At 39.2% G+C, this 20,255-nt stretch overlaps 2 protein-coding genes across 2 annotated transcripts in view; both read left to right on the forward strand.

The window, feature by feature from the left end:
* LOC144642765 (uncharacterized) overlaps positions 1–15,933 on the forward strand; it is a 102,950-nt gene extending 87,017 nt beyond the window's left edge. The window contains exons 8-14 of the mRNA XM_078501826.1: positions 1,583–1,802; positions 5,064–5,205; positions 5,528–6,160; positions 7,543–8,181; positions 9,943–10,188; positions 10,487–10,867; positions 14,068–15,933. Coding sequence (XP_078357952.1) covers positions 1,583–1,802; positions 5,064–5,205; positions 5,528–6,160; positions 7,543–8,181; positions 9,943–10,188; positions 10,487–10,867; positions 14,068–14,354 — 2,548 coding nt within the window. The 3' untranslated portion in view covers positions 14,355–15,933. The remainder of the gene's footprint in view (positions 1–1,582; positions 1,803–5,063; positions 5,206–5,527; positions 6,161–7,542; positions 8,182–9,942; positions 10,189–10,486; positions 10,868–14,067) is intronic.
* Positions 15,934–16,594: 661 nt separating this feature from the next.
* On the forward strand, positions 16,595–19,644 carry LOC144637835 (homeobox protein not2-like). The gene is made up of 3 exons (XM_078496918.1): positions 16,595–16,670; positions 18,587–18,603; positions 19,317–19,644. Exons 1-3 carry the CDS (start codon positions 16,595–16,597, stop codon positions 19,554–19,556), a joined length of 333 nt encoding a protein of 110 aa, XP_078353044.1. The 3' UTR covers positions 19,557–19,644.
* Positions 19,645–20,255: the final 611 nt, after the last annotated feature.

Genomic DNA, 20,255 nt, shown 5'->3' on the forward strand with positions numbered 1-20,255 from the left:
ATAAAATTAAGCACGGCCTACTGAAGGGGCCTAACCTACTAAAGGTCATATTGACAACAAGCTGTCTAAAAGTATTTGAATTATATTAAAATATTATAATCAATATAATAACATCACTGGATGCACCGATTGATGGCGAGGAAGAATCTGCTGAGATTTTGTCATGGGAATTCAGAAATAAAGGTTTTCCTGTCTAACTGAGTAATCTCGGCTAATAAACTTGGCTGAAGCTATTTTTTCAGGGAACTATGTATATTTTACAAGTACTCATTTATAATACTACATCCATTCTCACCTACTAAGAAGGGTGCCACGAATCCTCCCACTATCAATTACAAAGCTATCTACATTAGGTAATTCCTCTGTATTGCATTGTGCCGTACTGCGCTTAATTTTACGCGTGATTATAATTAGCGCGCGCACATTTAGAAAATGGCGGCTTTTTCTACACGGCTTTGATCGCAAGAGAGATAAATAGCCGTTTTCTCGTAAACGAATACCAGGACCTATAATTTTTTCCTACTCTTCTGATTTTAGCCATTACCTTTTTTCTATAAAATAAAAGTGAACAAATTTTTATTGTAGAAAAATAAATAATAAACGGAACTGTGAACTTAGCCAGTACTCGTGATAATATAATTGCTGATATTGTAAGAAATTAGAGGGTATATTCAAGGTCTTCCTGCTCCCAAACAAATACCGGAACCCCTCTATTTTATTTCAAAAATAAAGTTTTCTTAGGATAAACAACCAGTAGGCAAAGTTTGAGCGAAAATCTATTGTCAGTTCTATTTCAGAGGAATAACCTTAAGAAGTAGCTTTCGAAAGTTTTCTTATTTTCTTGCTGTACCATTTTAGAGCTGGTAATGCTACTATAAATTGACTACCTTTAGTTAGTAATTATGAAAGCTGCCTTCGGACAGCAACTATGGAAAACCAATACCTTCTTTTTTTCACGAATATCTCTTGCGCAGATGCGAACACTAATTTCAGTCTACTTTTTCAGTTCTTGCCACCAAGTTACTGTTTTTAAGTTCAGTTCTTATTAAAGGGACTGTGTCGCAGCAGAGTTATGGTTATTTTATTAAGTTTTGTCAAATATTCGCTATGAAACGTAGTGTTTGCAAAGAAATTACTTGGATTTAAATGACGAAACCATAGCTTCATTACAACCAAATGTGTCCCACGGGCATAGTAATAATAATTTAAAGTTTCAAGCAAACGAGATTAACTTTGAAAACTGTTCAGCCTTTCAGTATTACAAAAACCCATATCGCAATCCATTTCAATCTCCTTCACTTTTGGCCATCCGCGTCTTTTTTGTATTTGCTGTGTTATTGAAATGTTCATTCACGGTTTTAAGAGGCTATCTTTATATTTCACCGAATTTGGTGGTCATTTCCTTTGCCTACATACATTTGGCTAAAATCCGTGACACAGTTCGTTTAAGTTGCTGTACCATTTTTTGCCATACAGATTAGTACTGGTGACGAAACGTAACGTGCCGTGGCGCAATCAGTCATTGCAAAATCGCTTTATACAGTAACTATGGAAAGCATACCGTTCCTTATATCTCCTGCAGATTGTACTTGCATGCTACTTCTTCCCACCATGGATGTTGGGCTTCACAAACTGGTGATCAGAATCAGTGGCTGCAAGTGAAATTTGGTCAACGAGTGGAAATTAGACGTGTGGCGACACAAGGAAGATATAATTATGACCAATGGGTGACAAGCTACAAACTGAACTACAGCTCTGATAGCATAGTGTTTGAACATTATCATACAAATAAGGACGAAACGGTAGGTGGCGTTCATTGATACACTATCAAATACAGTTTTGTTGTAAAATCCGTGTGCATAGTAAGGCTATTTGAGAAGTTAGTGAAATAACATGAAAGAGGCAGCTAGCTAGAATTAAAGGCTAGTTTACACACGCAATTTTGATGTGGCAATTTTTATTTGCTCATGTAGACGAGGAAATTGGCCAATATTTATGTAGCTTAATGTGACAAATATATTTGCCGAGAAGCTTTCGTGTTAGCTTTTATGTGACAAAAAATGTTGTCACATACGAAAAATTGCTCGTGTAACTCGTCAAATAAAATGTGCTCCCTAGTCTCGCAATCTCCCACTGGGCGATGTGCACGCGTATCTCTGTGCGTATATCTGCTGTCCAAGTTCATTACTGACGCACTAAACTTTGGACTGCTGACAAAAATCTTTGTGCCATCTACACGATCAAAGTGTATTTGTCATATAAAAATTGTCACATAAAAATTGCTCGTGTAAACGCGGTTCAGGAGCTGTTACTCCTTTTGATTGGGGTGCTAGATCTATTGTAGGTCCCCAGCTTTTTTGTCAGAGTTGCCCTTAGAATCTGTCGGTACCCATTTTACTCCCGGATGCATAAAGGCAATGTGAGAGTAAAATTGTTTGCTAGTGGTAAGGACACAATACGAACCACCCCGGTCAGGATTCAAACCCTTTTTTCGACTGTCTACCATGAGTTACATAACCTTGTAACGGGGTCAATATACTGCCCTCATAAAAGTAAGTAAGAGTTAATAATCTAGTACGAGGTTAATATGCTGCTCTCGGATAACGTGAGTTCTATAAGGAACTCGCCACCCAAGTGAGACAGAATAATCAAACACAAGGTTAATATGCTAACCTTAGATAACATGAGTTCCAAAAGGAACTCACCACCCAAGCAAAACAAAATGATCAAGCATGATTTCAATATGCTGCCCTCATATAACATGAGTTCAATAAGGAACACCCCAGCCAAGGAAGAGAGAAAAATAATGCACGAGGTCAATATGTTGCCCACAGATAACATAAATTCTATAAGCAACTCACCGCATATAAGTAAGACAGAATAATCAAGCACGAGGTCAATATGCTGCCCTCAGATAACATGTGTTCTAAAAGGAGCTCACCAGCCAAGTAAGACAGAATAATCCAGCACGAGGTCAATATACTGCCCTAAGATAACATGAGTTCCATGAGGAACTCACCAGCTAAGTAAGATAGACTAGTCTAGCACGAGGTCAATATGCTGCGCTCATGCAATACTCAAAAATTGTTATACTGTATACTGTACGTAAACCAATCAAAACTCAGGAATTCCAATATACCATGGCTATACGCTATAGTCTATTATTTATGAGGTCAATATCTGAGGTCAATATGCTGCCCCCAGATAACGTGAGTTCCATAAGGAACTCGCCACCCAAGTAAGACAGAATAATCCAGCACGAGGTCAATATGCTGCCCTCAGAGAGCATGAGTTCCATAAGGAACTCAACACCCAAGTAAGACATAATGATCTAGCAGGAGGTAATTATGCTGCCCTCAAAGAACATGAGTTCCACAAGGAACTCACCAGCCAAGGAAGAGAGAATAATCCAGCACGAGGTCAATATGCTGCCCGCAGATAACATAAGGTCCTTAAGGAATTCACCACCGTACCCAAGTTAGACAGAACAATTCGGCACAACGTCCATATGCTGCCCTCAGATAACGTGAGGTCCATAAGGAACTTACCAACAAAGTAAGACAGAATAATCTTGCTCGACGTCAATATGCTGCTCTCATAAAACATGAGTTCCATAAGGAACTCACCACCTAAGGAAGAGAGAATAATACTGCACGAGGACAATATGCTGCTCTCAGAGAACATGAGTTCCACAAGGAACTACCACCCAAGTAAGACATAATTATCTAGAAGGAGGTAATTAAACTGTTCTCAAAGAACATGAGTTCCATAAGGAACTCACCAGCCAAGGAAGAGAGAATAATCCAGCACGAGGTCAATATGCTGCCCGCAGATAACATAAGGTCCTTAAGGAATTAATCACCCAAGTTAGACAGAACAATTCAGCACAACGTCCATATGCTGCCTCAGATAACGTGAGGTCCATAAGGAACTCCTCAACCAAATAAAACAGAGTAATTTTGCACAAGGTCAATTTTTTGCCCTTAGATAACATGAGCTCCATAAGGTACTCACCAACAAAGTAAGACAGAATAATCTTGCACGAGGTCAATATGCTGCTCTCATAAGACATGGGTTCCATAAGGGACTCACTAGCCAAGTAAGTAAGATAGGATAATCTAGCCCGAGGTCAATATGCTACCCTCAGAGAACATGAGTTCCATAAGGAACTCACCAGCCAAGTAAGTTAGAATAGACTAGCACGAGGTCAATATGCTGCGCTCATGGAATAATTGTTAAATATACCATGACCTGTAAACCAATCAAAACTCAGTAAAGATTAAAAAGTCCAACTTGTTTTTTTTTTTTTATTGCACTCTAATTGATGTACCGTAAAATTCCGCTTATAAGCCCCCACCCTCCAGTTATAGGCCCATCTACCTGGAAACAAAAAAAATACATCCGATTATATAAGCCCCCCCCCCCCCCTGCGGATATAAGCCCCCTCTGCCAGATGACAGTATTGAACAGGGTTAAATGTTGCTCTATTATGCGTTTTTAACTTAAAGAAGTATTTTAAACAACTCTCCCGTGTCTCGTTTCGGAATTGTTTTTATTCCGCCTCCCGGATATAAGCCCTTCCACTTATAAACCCACCCAAAAACCCTTACGAAGTTGTATAAGCCCAGGGCTTATAACCGCAATTTTTCGGCATGGTTAAAATAAGCTCACCCTCCTTCTCTAATAACTTTCCCTCTATATTAAACACTCCTTTAAAGAATCTGGAAAATAAATAAGCTCCACACCCGAGGGGCTTAATAGAGTTTTTTAGGTAGTCCCGATGGAAAGTCTTTAAGCTCAAAGAATGTGGTGTGGCTGCCACCAAGCACACGCGAGCCTGCCTATAAGGAAAAGGTATAGCCAAAAGCATCATGAAAGTGATTTGCAGCCAAGGAGAGCTACCTACTTTCCAAAATTTCAAATTAAATGATTTGAAAGTAATAATGTCATCTGCATGGATCAACAATCCTCATATGGAACGGTATCCATCACTAGACAATCATGAACGTAAATTATTTTGTGGTATCAGTGAGCTTCATGTTTATATTTCTTTTATCTAACAGGTGTTCACTGGCAACTCAGATCGTGGTACCGTGGTAAGCCACGTGCTCAACCCACCAATCGTTGCTCAGTATGTTCGTGTTCTTCCTCTCACGTGGACCAATCACATTTCAATGAGGTTGGACTTCTATGGCTGCATTCCAGGTAAAGCAATACATATAGTTGACAGATAATGATGATGATGATGATGATGATGATGGTAATGGTGGATGTGGTTAGGGCTGTACCAAAGATCCTCGCAATTTCAACTGAGTTTGTTCTTGTTGTAACAGGTGCCTGATACTTTCCTGCTTTCCTTCATTTGTCGAAGGCTATCCCACAAACTACTATAAGCTGATTAGTCCTGTAGGTGTGATACTTTTGGCTCCAAAAACATACCTAAGTTAAATCGAATTGTTGCCAGATAGCCCTTTCTGTTTTTTTCGTTCCCTTTTTTAAATGTGAAAGTTTTTTTTTTTCATCCTAGACCCTCCAGTTCCAGCTGCCGTGTATCCTCTAAACGGCCAGTTTGGCACACGAGACCTGAGTTCCAACGAAAATCCACCAGGCGTTCCCTATAACGTACAGCTCGCTCCAGGCCCCTTTGGACAGCCAAATGGCTCGTACCAGCTCTCCGGAAGTTCCAATAGCTATATTGAGTTTCCAAACAATGGGGGATTGGATACTAGGTACTCCTTGACTCTTTTAGCCTGGGTGTTCCCGGAAAATATCGATGGTCCGATTTTTAACTACGGAACTAACTACTTCGGCGTTCATTTCTGGATTGTCAACAACAGACTGTTTGCCCGATTATCAAAGAGATCTGGAGGCTATGCCGATTTGCCGGCACTAACAAGCGCTTTGAAGCAAAATTCGTGGAATTTTATTGGCACATCTTATGACTATGACTCTGGCGTTCAAAAACTTTGGATCGAAGGAAAAGTGTACGATGTGCGGAATATTGGTACATTTGAAGTGAGCACCCAAGGCGATGTCAGAATGGGAATGCGGGATGGAGATAATCGATTTCTGAAAGGAAGAATATCTTGCGTGCAAGTGTACGACAAGGCTCTGACGGAGAGAGAAGTTCACGCTGTCAGAGGACTCTGTTTTCAAAAAGGTTTGTTTGAAGCTTTTTTCTGTAATATACACCTAGTTGATGAAATATTGACCCGCTTAAAAGCATAAACCATGAACGATACGACCCAATTGCACTTTGGGTAGACAGCTGACGTGATTTATGCAAACTCTCGTATCATAATGTTCATTCTGTCACAGATAGGGAATCATTTTTCCAATTTCAAGTAAACATTTGAGTCGCGTTGTTCATGGTTTATGCTTTTCACGGGTCAACGTTTCTTTAATTAGGTTTATAAACCACGATTTATTGACGATAAGAAACTGACCCTTATCACAATATGATACCTAACACTACTAAAATCACAATAATGAACACCACGAACTGCCTTCATATTTTTTTACGATTTTTCTGCCAAATGGCGAAATTTAAAGGGGCACTGTCACAGGGTTTTTTTTTTCTGCTTTTCAGTACAAAGTACGGTCGACTCTAATAAAAGTGGACCACTATTTATAGGTTTCCATACGTCTTAAGGCTCTTGAATTTTTGAAGTGAAGCTCGTAACAGTGTCCTTTTAAGTCTCCCAAATTCTGCTTCTTCCATTTTCGCGAAATTGAATTCCCTCGAAAATTAGTACGAATATGGTAGTTGAACCGAATCGAGAGGTCCAGATTCGAGCCCTGGTAGGGGTCGCTGTGCTGTGTTTTGGGAAATTATGATTTCTCTCACAGGGCCACTTTTTCCAACCAGGAATATTTGTGGCTTGTGGTGAATTGGATGGAAAACTTGCAAAATGTTATCTGGAGGGAGACAGGCGATGGACTAGCAACATATAAAAGGAGGGCAGATTCACGTTAAACCCAAGTACCGGTGTATCAATGAGCGCTCTTTCTCCTCTAATCCGCAGCACTGAAACGGACATTGCAGAGGAGCTTACGCTGTGACTAGATCGCGGACAAACGACATGTACGGAAATATGCAAAAAAATAAGAAAACTACTTCAAAGATAAGGTTTTTTAAACTTACTTTAAAATGTGAAATTAAAATTTCACATTTTAAAGTTCGATACATTACCGGTATCTTGAGGGTTTACTAAGTTTTTGGAGCTTTACTTAAAAAAGTTGTACGTGTTTGAACAAGCGATATGCGTTATCTGTCAAAGCAATTTGGCTCGGATGCGGAACATTTTAAGGTAAAAACACTCGTTTACCTGAGGAAATAGGAATGTGTTAACTGTTTACACTCAGCAACTATTTTATCTATCCTTGCTCGTACTAACACTTTAATGTGAACGAAATTCGCCGAAGTAGAAGGAAAAGCCGCGGTGAGCTCTATGACCGATTGCGAGCTTTTATCGTTTCTATCCCGTTTTCCCAGTATTTTATATTCGCTCATAACAGGTGATTTTGTCTTTTCTCTTTCAGTCCCATTGAGTCCCGTGGCGTTTTTTCCTCTGAACGGACAATACGAGACAACAGATATTAGTCACAGTGCCAATCCCCCAGGACAAGCTTCTGGGGTCGAACTAGCGCCAGGCCCTGACGGAAGTGTAGGGGGCTCGTACCAGTTCTCGGGAAACTTAACCAGCTTCATCAAGTTCCCAAATAACGGAGGTTTGGACACTAGGCACTCAATGACGTTTCTTGCCTGGATTTACCATGAACAAACTAAAGGACCGATCTTCTATTATGCTGATCCGCAGGCATATGGTGCTCGATTTATACTCAATGATGCTGGCCGTTTTCTCGCCCACGTGCGCAGCTCAAACTTTACTGGAATGAAATCAAGTAGTACTGTTATTCTTGAACCTAAAACATGGCATTTCGTCGGCTCGTCTTACGACTACATCAGCGGCAAATTCATACTCTGGCTCAACGGAAGTTTTCACAAGAAAAAATTCGTTTCCTGGCCTGACGAGCTGGCAACCCAACAAAGCGTCATTATGGGTGCATTGCCAGGAGATGCTGGTACATACAAGGGCAGAATTTCATGTGTCCAGCTTTATGACAGAGTTCTAACAGAACTCGAGATTGAGGATGCAAAACAGTCGTGTATTACAGCGGGTGAGACATTCCTTGGTATCTTTTTTTTGTTTTGTCTCTTTGAATTACGTGCGTTGATTCGTTTTTTTTTTGTAAAGAGGATGTCGTTTGGGAGTACATTATATAGAACTAATAAGGGAATAAAATGACTTTTTGAGGGAACATTGTTTATTTGCGCCCGCGTAGTGTCATTTGTGGCCCGAGCGCGAAGCGCAACAACAACAAAAACAACAACATCCTCTTTATTTCCTTATCATTAAATTAAATTACAGGATTATTATATAAATATATTACTAAAGATAATGAGTTCTGGCAACCCGAAATAACCACTAGGTTAAAAATGCCGGGTTGCCAGTTTACAAATTGAGTAGTCAAATTTTGGCCGGACACACACACGTACACACGGACACACATACAAAATATAATATAGAATATAATATATACCAGAAAGTAAAGAAGAAAAGAAGCTGAAATTACACGCGTAATCTATTACCTTAAATAAAAAATATAAATGAACTGAACAATGAAGAATATCAGAATAATAATGGTAAGGCGCAAGGGCCACAAATGACACTACAAGGGAGCAAATAAACAATATTCCCGAAAAAAGTCATTTTATTATCATTATTATCAATAAACAAGGCCAAATAACATCCAGATAGGTAACACATTCAGTTTAATGAAGTTAGCATCATGATTTTCAATTCAAATAACACAAGTACTTCGTCGCAATGAAAATTATACACGATGCTACTGAGGCTTATGTCTTATTGTGTAGTTGTAGTATAAAAGAGCTAGCTGCAGTGTCTCTGAAAATAATAATTAAGCAATGGGTTGAGTCATGGATAATAATACTTTACAAACTTACATTTTCCGATTGAACTTCGGCGTAAAATTCCTGCAACTGCTTTAGCTAAATTAGCTCGACCGGAGATACACAATTCAAGTGAACAATGTTTCGTTTCTCGCAAGACAACAAGGAGTTGCTCTCTTTGTCTCTTCGCCTTGTGCATTTGCTTCTAAATCCGATTTTTTTGCTGTATTTTGTCCCATTTACAACAAATAGACTTTGATTTTTCCTACCGAACACAATTCGCTTGTCGAAAAACTGTTCGAGCCTCTTGCTGTATGCGTACGCACCTGAATGGTTTTCCCGCGTCAGCGACGCTGATTGGTTAAAGTTAATCGGATGATGAACCGAGGACCAATCAGCTGCAGGGCCGTTAATGCATTAACGGCCCGCTAGGAGTCATTTGCGGCCCGCAAAGCGCGTGTTTTCAATAGGGCGGTTTTCAATTTGGCCGCGTGTATTGATAATAATGGTGGTTTAACTCCCTCCCTCCCCATCTCCCTCCGTCCCTTCCCCCTGTCCTTCCTTTCGGGGCTGGGGGGGGGGGGGTGAATAGGTTTGCAGATCGACGATGTTGGCCTTTAAAAGCGCACCGAATGCGAATTTTAACGATAAATTGAGCGGATATGCGGATTTCGAAAATCTGGCGGATCACGGATAGGCAAGGGATTTAGGTCCAAATTGCGGACTCCTCTTGTCCTCAAGTTTGTACCGTGTAATTTAAAAACTTTGTCGGCCTTAGTCGGTATGTCAGTTGGCGTGCATTGGTCAGTGCATTGGCCTAAAAAATAACTCCGATCGGTGGATTTTTCGAACCTCCTCTTCTTTGAGATTTCATCATTGTTTTAGTTAAACATAATGTCCATCTGCTTAAATAACAAGAGCTAATTTTAAATGCATTCCGTCTTCTTTACTTTTTCCACTACCTACAGGAAGATCAATTTCCAATCAAACTATTCATGTCCGTGAAGCGGTGGAAATGAGATGTGATGCTTTGGAAGGCAAAACAGTGCGCTGGATTAAAGATGGCGCTGTACTGCAGACGAAGACCGCTGGACATGGCACGAGCCTGCACATCAGTTCTGCTCAGCAGTCTGATGAAGGAATTTACACCTGTGAAGTCATTAACAGTGCAGGGCAGATTCAGGCGTCATACGATGTGACACTGAGAGTAGAAGGTCAGTATCTTGAAAGCGGTTTTTAATTTCATGAAAGTAAGAAGAATGAAGTACTAATTCTCAAGAATGAATGATCAGCATTCAATATTTCCAGTCATGGGAAAAGACCTTGGAAACTATTCAACTCGTGCTATAGCATTGTACGCATTTTAAACAGTGCGCCATGGCACAGCGTTTTGCAAATTTTACATCACGTCTCGTTTCATGTCTCGTTTCCGACGAAACGAGACGGAGTCTTTGAGGTAGCTTGGAAAGTTTTAATAAGTGAAAAAAGTGTTTCTTCCAAATTGCATTTCAGATCCAAACTCCCTTTGCACCACATTCAAAGGCGTTTACAAATCTGACAGCGTATGGAAGCGCTGGAGTGTGCTGCCCTTAAATTACCGCCGTGCGTTTTACGAAGGGAAATGGTTCAGAGCAGATAAAGGATCCGCTATGCCTAGTTCTTGTGTACTGCAAGAAAGCTGTGGTGTCCAGGCTCCTGGTTGGTTGAACGGTCCAATTCCGTCGGGTGAGACTGGGATCGTTCATCGCCATGTTTGCTTCAACTTTCGTAAAGACTGTTGCTATTATTCGTTACCAGTGCAAATCAAGAAATGCTCCGACTTCTTTGTTTACAAGCTGAAGGAAGTTCACCCTAATATACCTGGTCAATACTGCTTCACAACAAATACACCAGGTAGGCATAAATAGCATTGAACATTATGTGACAGACTACTGAGTACCTGATAATAAGACAAACTGACAGTTGACAAACGACTGAGGGGCCACTTATACAATTTGAATAGAATAGAATAGAATAGAATAGAATAAAGTTTATTAGGTTCCCCGAAGGGATCTTCATACCCAATTTACATCATTTTTTAAAAAAGAAAAAATGATAATAATTTACATGGTAAAAAATAGAATTAAAGACTACAATTACAACATTACTACAACTACAATTCAATATAAAGTACAATAAAAACGATGAAAGGGGTCTAAACTAGTCGTTTAGCCAGTTGCTCAAGAGCGCAGATTTTAACTGAATTTTGAAAGATACTATAGATCTACATGTACAGTTTCTTACTCTCCTGAAAGAGAATTCCAGATAATATAGAGTTAATAACATAACCAACAAATGGAGTGAAATTCTCATCTGCTACAAAGTGCTCAATAGCTGAACTAGAGCGGTGAATAACAGTAAAATCTCAAGAGTTAGTTTATATGGTCATTTATTCGCTACTCTGAGTTTCATGCCTCGTGCGAGGCAATCATCAGGCGACTGCCAGAAAAAACGGTTACAATCAAAGATATTTGAAAATTCAGAACAATACAATACATTGCGTGTCACATGTCAAGTCACGCGAGAGCTTTATCACTAGTTAAAAAACGTTTTTCAGTAAGAATTTCCTAGAGTGTCTGCAACACGATACAAGCTCATTTCTGCTGTTCAGAGTTGACATTTCCGGTTTACATAAAATGAAAAATTTCTCCCACAAACACAAATTACATCTCTTGGTTACATTCGAATAAGACCTAGCCTGTTTAACTTTGCGCCACTTGATGTCACTTTACTTTCTGATCTTTCAGGCTCCAGATATACTTACTTAGTTCAGTGGCGTGTTTATACCGCTCATTTCGAAAAGAACATACATGATTACGGTATCTTAATTTAAACGTAGTGTCACATAGCCCGATGTATGTTTCCTTCGTGGTTGGTGTAGTGACTTCGGCCTGGTAAATAATGCTTTCAATGTTACAATTTCCATCCATAGGACACGTGCTAGATTTCCGGCAATTGCAATTTTTCGTTTGGTCATTAGTACTGGTGGATTTGTTAATTTCAGCTTTGTTATGGTTAGATATGATTGTTTTGATGTTGCCCATGCAGCTGTAGCTTAATTTGATTGTGTTACGGTTAAAAATTTTATGAAGTGGGTTAGATTTGGGGAAGTGTTTATCAATAAGTGAAAGGAAGCATTTGCCGACGTTTGTTTCCACGTTCTTGCTATATGGTGGATTAAACCATAGGATGTTGCGCTGTCTGTTTTTTCGTGTGCGGGGTGTCTGGTTTGGCGTGGCATTGAATGAAAGGTTGAAGTGGTATCCGCTTTTGTTGAGTGCTTCTTGATAGACGCCTTTAGCGTTATCGAAGCATTCTTTATCAGAGGATATTTCGGAGAGCCTCTTGTTGATAGATTCGGGGATATTTTTCAGGATGGATGGTGGGTGGTTGGATTTTCTGTGGACGTATAGAGGGACGTTGCCTTCCTTTGTGTAGGGATAGTACTTTCCACTTTGGAGGTCAAGCGTGACGTCTAGGAAATTGACCTTGGTGGTGTTTGCTTCGACTGTGATCTTTAAGTCGTGGTCACGGAAAACTTTGCATATATCTTTTTTAATCCTCTCCACTTCCTTTGGGTTTCCCTTGAGGGCTGCCAATCCATCGTCGCGGTATAAGCCGATGTTTTGGCCATACTTCTTTGTAAGGATGGACAAAAGATAGCACCCAACCAATTCACAGGTTTCTGCTCCGTCGAAGGACCCCATGGTGACATCGAAAAGGTTGTTTGCAGATTTCTTCTCCCAGATTTCTTCTCTATATTTTTAATAATATAGTTAGTAATACTATAGAGTTTCTTGATTGTTTGACTTATTTTGCCAATTTCGGGAAAACAAAGCGTGACTTAGTCGAGAGAGAAAAATGACTACAACGAAAGAATAATGTAATACATATTTGGGCTACAAGACTACTTCAAATGCCATGAAAAGTGATACCAAGCTAAAAAAAAAAGTGCTTCGCGTTACGGCCTTTCAGATTAGCGGTAAAGGTGCTAAGCCAACTTTTTGAAAAACGTCTAACTATTAATAAGTACTTTAAAGTCCTTTGTATAAGAACTTCATATATTCTTCATCGATTGGTCTGTCTATCTGTCTCTCTCTGTCGATTCGGGCTGTTTGTGGGTCAGTTGGCATAGCGGTGCCGGAAAACGGTGCAAGTCCGTGTTAATCAAACCGTTGCTAAGATATTCCTAAGTATCGATGACTGCATACGTGTGAAATGCGAATAGTGACGGTTTTGTGTTTGATGTTTCTCGCCGCTGAGATTTGCTTTGTATTTTCAGCCAGATTTCTCACCTGATGTTTCACGTCACTGAGAATGGCCGTTTTCACACTAGAGAGGGACAAATCGTCTAGACGGACAAATCGTCTGAGACGGACAAATCGTCTTAGTGTAAAAACGGGACGGACACGATTTTGGACGTACAAATCGTTGGAATTTGTCCACCAATTTGGTCGTCTAGGAAGACGATTTTTCGAGGACGACTTGGTCGTCTAGACGGACAAGTCGTCCTAAAACCGTCTTAAATTCACACTAGACGAACAAATCGTCAGACGACCTGTCCGTCTAGACGATTTGTCCGTCTTCTAGTGTGAAAACGTCCAATGTTTGGCGGCGTGGAGTAACAAGCGAAAAATCTGGCACGATTAACATTTAACAGCCAAAAAATAGTAAATCATTTCAGACTGGTCTCTGTTATCACTGTTTGTTATTTTGATGTCCGGTAAACTTCAAAGGAGCAAACAAAATGTAAATAGCTATTGTGTTTTGTGCACGGTCAAGACCAAAACATGGGAACTAAACAATGAACTTTGTCAACTATTAACTATTCCCTAAGCAACCATTCGACAGCTACTGCGGACACTCGGTTGCCCGGCACCACCATGCAGCATTTTTGACTCGTGTAACAAAAAACGTCCCAACCAGTTAGTAGCTCGACCGGCTGTGTCCAGTCGGTTGGTGGTTGGTCAATTAGTTGATGCACATCACTACGCACTTCACAAATAAAATAAGCTGACATAACATCATCCTTGTGTTCTTCCTTCATCCCGCAGAATTCGTCAATCAAGTTAACAACGTCATCTACACGTCCTTGAAAGTTAACCACACGCTTACTGGTCACGTGATAGCATCTGAGACGTCTGTCGGAAGTTCACTCCAGTGCATGCAATACTGTGCAAACTTGGCGAATGGCCAATGTAAATCATTTAACTACGAAGAGCTGACCGGGACATGCCAGTTGAACAGCGACACAGGAAAAAAAGAAAATGATGATATGAAGATAATAGAGGGATACAACCACTATTACATCCCCAAAAGTGACATGATAAGTTTGCCATAGAGACAAAACTGCCAGACCAAGAGCAATGGGGTATTGTTTCCAAATAAACTTTTAGAAGAAGATAACTTGATAGTAGACCCTTTGCATAAATGGCATCTGCATTTGAATAACAATTTTTTTACATCCTAAGCCTCACCCTCACATAAAAAATCATTTGTCTAAAAACATTCATACGAGGCTGAAAATGTACATAGTATTCAATTTTGGGCGCCATTTATGAAAAGTGTCTATGGGCTTTTTACTAGCAGAGGAACACACTTGTCTCATCTAAAGCAAATTTTTGATTATGTCATATGATTAATTTCTTTGTATGTGTGTATAAACTGCTAGCAGCTTTTAGTCCGTAATTACCTTTATTACAAAATCAATTTGATCTAAGAGACTTTCCTGCCTCAATCTGTTAATGGTTTCAAAGCCATGCTGTGACAAGCTATGTTTAGCTACTTCTGATCGAGGCTCCAACCTCGCTCCCACGACCACACGAACAAACCAGTCAGTCGAAAGCCAAGCAGTAGATTACGTCACCTGAATTTACCAATCAGGAAGCGTTCTTAAAATATCCTAGTTGTGGACTAGAGATAAAAAAAATTCGAGCATCGGGGAAACCTTCTCTTAGATTATGCTCTCTTAAATATGCATATGATCAGATTTACCAATTTGTATATCGTCATTATTAGTTATAGAAGACTTTTTGGACCTTGCTATTAAATTAAACAGTCTTGTAAAATTACTCTAGGTATTTCTGCTCCGCTACACCTCGTTAGAGCACTAGTTCACTTTGGTTAAACTTGCGTGAAATATGACCACGTGCAAGAGGTACTCGAGGTATCTGTGTAACTAAGACTACACTCTTTTATTTATAAGAATATTGTTTTTCCGACCCAGGCTGAATATTCTTATTTTTCTTCCGATTTTAGGCTGGAAATATTCCTATGAAGATTCTTAGATAATACTGTCTGACATTTCTGTTTTAGCCTTCATATATTGGGTGTTTGGTGTCCAGATCTGTATTGTGTTACATTGTGCACATGTTCCATTGCTTTTCGTTGAAGCCAGCAAGATCAAGATCGATATCCCGTCAGATGACACTTGGCCGGTTTGGCTTTAAACAAAGCATTCCTCACAGAGATACAGTGACGGAAATGAAAATACCTGATTTTGTTTCAACTAAAAACATATTTAATTGTATTGTATTTACAAATTTTCAACTCAAAACTATATTCTTTTCAAAATCTCAGCCTTTGTTATGTTATTCTTAAAATATTCTTAAAAATTCGCAAAATTCAGCCTCGATATTCTTATAAACTAGATTCTTATAAAATGAAAAGAGTGTACTGAACAGACAGATCTTGCAACAGTATCACCTATGCAGTATCCGTCTTTTCGGTAAAATAACAACTTTTAAATAAATTTAATACCTGTGAAAAGTCAAAGAACAAAGGAACAGGCAAAAGGAAGGAAGAAAGAAAAATGGAACAAAGAATTTAAGGGAGCTATGTTAATAATGTTGCATCTTAAATTAACTTTAGCCAAACGTTTTGGAAATGATGTAGTTGTTTCTTAGCGTTTTTCAGTAATATGAGCGAAAAAAAAAACTTTTAATGTATTATTCGTAAAATTAATGCGTTATGTTTGTCGACGAATTCTTACAGAAGAATTATTGAAATGATGTAAATATAGCACGTTTAATGTTTTGCCTTAAACATTCACTTAATGCCCTTAATGTCATTACACTAGTTATTAAGGGTTATCTTTTTTGTTATGAAAATGACGTCATAGAAACTACTTTACTGTAACAGTGGTTTTCTTGACAACAAAGTGATTCTAAATTAGTGAAAAATTAGTGCGCAACAAAGAAAAGTGGTTGGGGATAAACGGAATCTATTTTCTAAAACAAAGTGCTTCTGTTCGTAATCAATTTATTCCATAGTCGTAAAGATCTTTTTGTCTTACAACTAAAAACCACACAGATGGCTTGCGTGTCGAAGCCACTTGTTATAATAAGAGACCTAAATTGCCTACCTTAATACCTTAATCACCACTCTTTAACGGTTTTTAGCTAAAGGATGTCAACACTTAACAGCAGTAACGATGCGTAATTACAAATACATTTCCTAATGTTATTAGCCTGCTAATTTATCGTTTAGATCTTCAACTCTTCAATTATTCCGAGCCTGTCGTTGCCCACTCCTTTCAGAGACTTAATCCATTCAAAGAAACTTATTAAACGCACATTTTAAATGGATTTCAAAGATTCAGAGCGATATTTTCACGGTTATATTTTAGTTCCCTGCTACACCGAAGACTATTGCAATTGTCAGGACTAATTGCAAAGTTTTCAAGCAATTCCTAGTTCTTTCTCCGCCTCAATTCCGGAGTGCGACGTCATTTTACCAGAGCAGCTACTCGCACGTTTCGGTTCGCAGTCGTATGAAGTTTCCCGCCATAAAGTTGGCGTAGAGGTACCAAAAAAAGGTGCTTTCAAGATTAATCCCTTTCGATAGTGGTTTAATATCAGACTTCAGTTTAATTCTTAAGGCAGACAGAACAGGGTGTTGCCTTTCAGCCCTTTTAAAGAGAAGCCTTTTGCCAAATCTGGACTTCATTCAGTTCCATAAACAGAACCTTTTCGAATTGTACTCAAATATAAAAGACCAAAGTAGAACTCCTCCAAAACAAATAGATCCATTAACTATCAGAAGCAGCAAAAAAGTGCGAGACATTATTTGACGTTTATTTTTATTCAAAATGGACCAGATGATAAAAGAAAAATTTTTGACATTGTTGAGAGCCTTTGTTTTCAAACAAACCATTTTACTGTGTTCTACAATTTACTTTTTTTTTATCAGTACAGAGCTCAATGAATTCGAGATAGGAAACAAACGGATAAAATAACGAAAACTTGTTCTTCCGGTGATTTTCAAAAACGATGACAGAACTTTTTGAATAACAAGCAAATTGTCCCGTCCCAACAAACAATTTGTTGAAAATTCACTGGGGCATAAATTTACACTCACAAAAATGCTCTTTCTTTCAAATTAAAATATTTATGGAGTTTACTAGTAGTAAGTTCCCTTTTCAGTCCCATAGTGAGTTCCTAGTAGTGAGTTCCCTAGTGAGTTCCCTAGTAGTGAGTTCCCCAGTAGTGAGGTCCATAGTGAGTTCCCTAGTAGTGATTTCCCTAGTAGTGAGGTCCATAGTGAGTTCCCTAGTAGTGAGTTCCCTAGTAGTGAGTTCCCTAGTAGTGAGTTCTATAGCCAGAGTTCCCTAGTAGTGAGTTGGGTAGTAGTGAGTTCCCAAGTAGTGAGTTCCATAGTGAGTTCCATAGTGAGTTCCCTAGTAGTGAGTTCCCTAGTAGTGAGTTCCATAGTAGTGAGTTCCCTAGTAGTGAGTTCCCTAGTAGTGAGTTCCATAGTAGTGAGTTCCCTAGTGAGTTCCCTAGTAGTGAGTTCCCCAGTAGTGAGGTCCATAGTGAGTTCCCTAGTAGTGATTTCCCTAGTAGTGAGGTCCATAGTGAGTTCCCTAGTAGTGAGTTCCCTAGTAGTGAGGTCCATAGTGAGTTCCATAGTGAGTTCCCTAGTAGTGAGTTCCCTAGTAGTGAGTTCCATAGTAGTGAGTTCCATAGTAGTGAGGTCCATAGTGAGTTCCCTAGTAGTGATTTCCCTAGTAGTGAGGTCCATAGTGAGTTCCCTAGTAGTGAGGTCCATAGTGAGTTCCATAGTGAGTTCCCTAGTAGTGAGTTCCCTAGTAGTGAGTTCCATAGTAGTGAGTTCCATAGTGAGTTCCATAGTGAGTTTCCTAGTAGTGAGTTCCCTAGTAGTGAGTTCCATAGTAGTGAGTTCCCTAGTAGTGAGTTCCCTAGTAGTGAGTTCCCTAGTAGTGAGTTCCCTAGTAGTGAGTTCCCTAGTAGTGAGTTCCCTAGTAGTGAGTTCCATAGTAGTGAGTTCCCTAGTAGTGAGTTCCCTAGTAGTGAGTTCCATAGTGAGTTCCATAGTGAGTTCCCTAATGAGTTCCTAGTAGTGAGCTTCCTAGTAATGAGTTCCTCAGTAGTGAGTTCCCTAGTAGTGCTCACTGAAGTGCTCTTTCTTTTAAATTAAAACATTTATGATGGCTCTGACCCCCACTGGACATTTTTTGATGCAAAAAATTGTACTCAGCCTGTATTCACGCAATCATAAAGAATATGGGATAACAATTTCATTTTTGACTAAAACAATCGACTTGTTTATCAGACTGTACTGTTGTTATGGTAATTAATAATTTTAACAAGATGTCCATACCTTGTTCTTCAATGATCGGGAATTCGTTTGATACCATTATTTTTGCATCAAGATATAAAGTTTTATACCATGACATAGAAAATACAGCCAATCAGAATTCAGAAAAGACGTTATATTTAACAATTATTCCACGAGCGCGCGTTGCAATATACCATGGCCAGGTTTTAATAATATGGGATATCCCAGTTTCTTGGTATACACAATCGCCTAAAAGCTCGTGTGTATACCGAAAAAAAAATAAGTGACTCCGGCGTTGGATATCCATATTATTAAAAACTAGCAATGGTATATTGCAATTCCTGAGTTTTAATTGGTTAACAGGCAATGGTATATGAGCTCATATACCATGCCATTGACCAGAAATATGCATGGTAGCCGATACGCGTCAACGAAAACAGCTGGGAAGCTAGCTCAAATATTGTAATTCTTTTGGCGTTTTAAATAAAACAATTATTTCACTCGCGCTTGTTGAATTGGATATGAGATCGTTATAGCCAACTCGGCGCTGCGCGCCTCGTTAGCTATCTACCATCCCATATCCAACGCGCGCTCGTGGAATAATTGTTAAGTATACCCTCGAAAGCGTTGCATAACTAGTATGTAGCACAAGTGCTACTCAACCGTTAACGCCCTGTGTGTGGGTAATATACTTACAGATTTTCACAAACACGCGTATTAGAAGGTTGAAGCTGGTTGTAAGCCAAAACGAAACCGTACAATCTTCACAGGAGACCAATTAGAACGACTGGAAATAGAGTTTGATCATCAACAATACGTAGTTGTTGCACAGAGGTTCTATCTTGCCGCTGACCTGGGCCTCAGTGAAACGCAAGTTAAGTTCTGGTTCCAAAATCGCAGAATCAAATCTCGGGAGAAGACAAAACGTAAGTACTGTGGAAAAATCGAAGAGGAAGACGCTTGAAAGCGATGGAGAAGAATACTGAAATTTGTAAAGACATTAAGTTTGCTGGACGGCTCTGGTCTTCAGGACAAAAAGCGCAAAGAGCGCTAATTTCTCTTTAATGAACAGTGTAGAAACTCTGCAAGTGCGTTATGCACCTTTCTTGCCTGTTGTCCCCCATGGGGGAGGGGAATATTCAGAAGGCAATTATGCGAAAAGGCTCCTCTGAAGGTCCAAAGGCTTACCCTTTCTCATGCCTTGTTAATGGAAAATAAAGATGACATTATATACTCGATAAAACAGGGCGCTTCTTTCACATACGTACAGAAGGAACACCAAATCTCTTTTCTAAACTCTTCGATTTAATATACCCCTACAATACTAACATAAATCAACCGTTCGGTGTGTATTTAAAATAAAAAGGTAGTTTTCGCTACCCTTTTATAAACTTTAACTCGTAAAATCACTACTCTTTTATGTCATAATTGTATATTTGAGAAACAGTGGAGAAAAAAAAAACAGATTTAACAAGCTGAACCAAAATTATCTAATACACTCTTTTTATTTTATAGGAATATATTTTACAAGAATATCGAGGCTGACATTTGCGAAATTTTAAGAATATTTTAAGAATAAACCCGAGGCTGAGATGTTAAAAAGAACATAATTTTGTGTGTTGAAAATGTGTAAATACACGTTTGGGCTAAAATTGTTGTTTAG

The sequence above is a fragment of the Oculina patagonica genome, chromosome 2, assembly GCF_052425735.1.
Source record: "Oculina patagonica isolate OP01 chromosome 2, crgOcupat, whole genome shotgun sequence".
In the NCBI taxonomy this organism is placed as follows: domain Eukaryota; kingdom Metazoa; phylum Cnidaria; class Anthozoa; order Scleractinia; family Oculinidae; genus Oculina; species Oculina patagonica.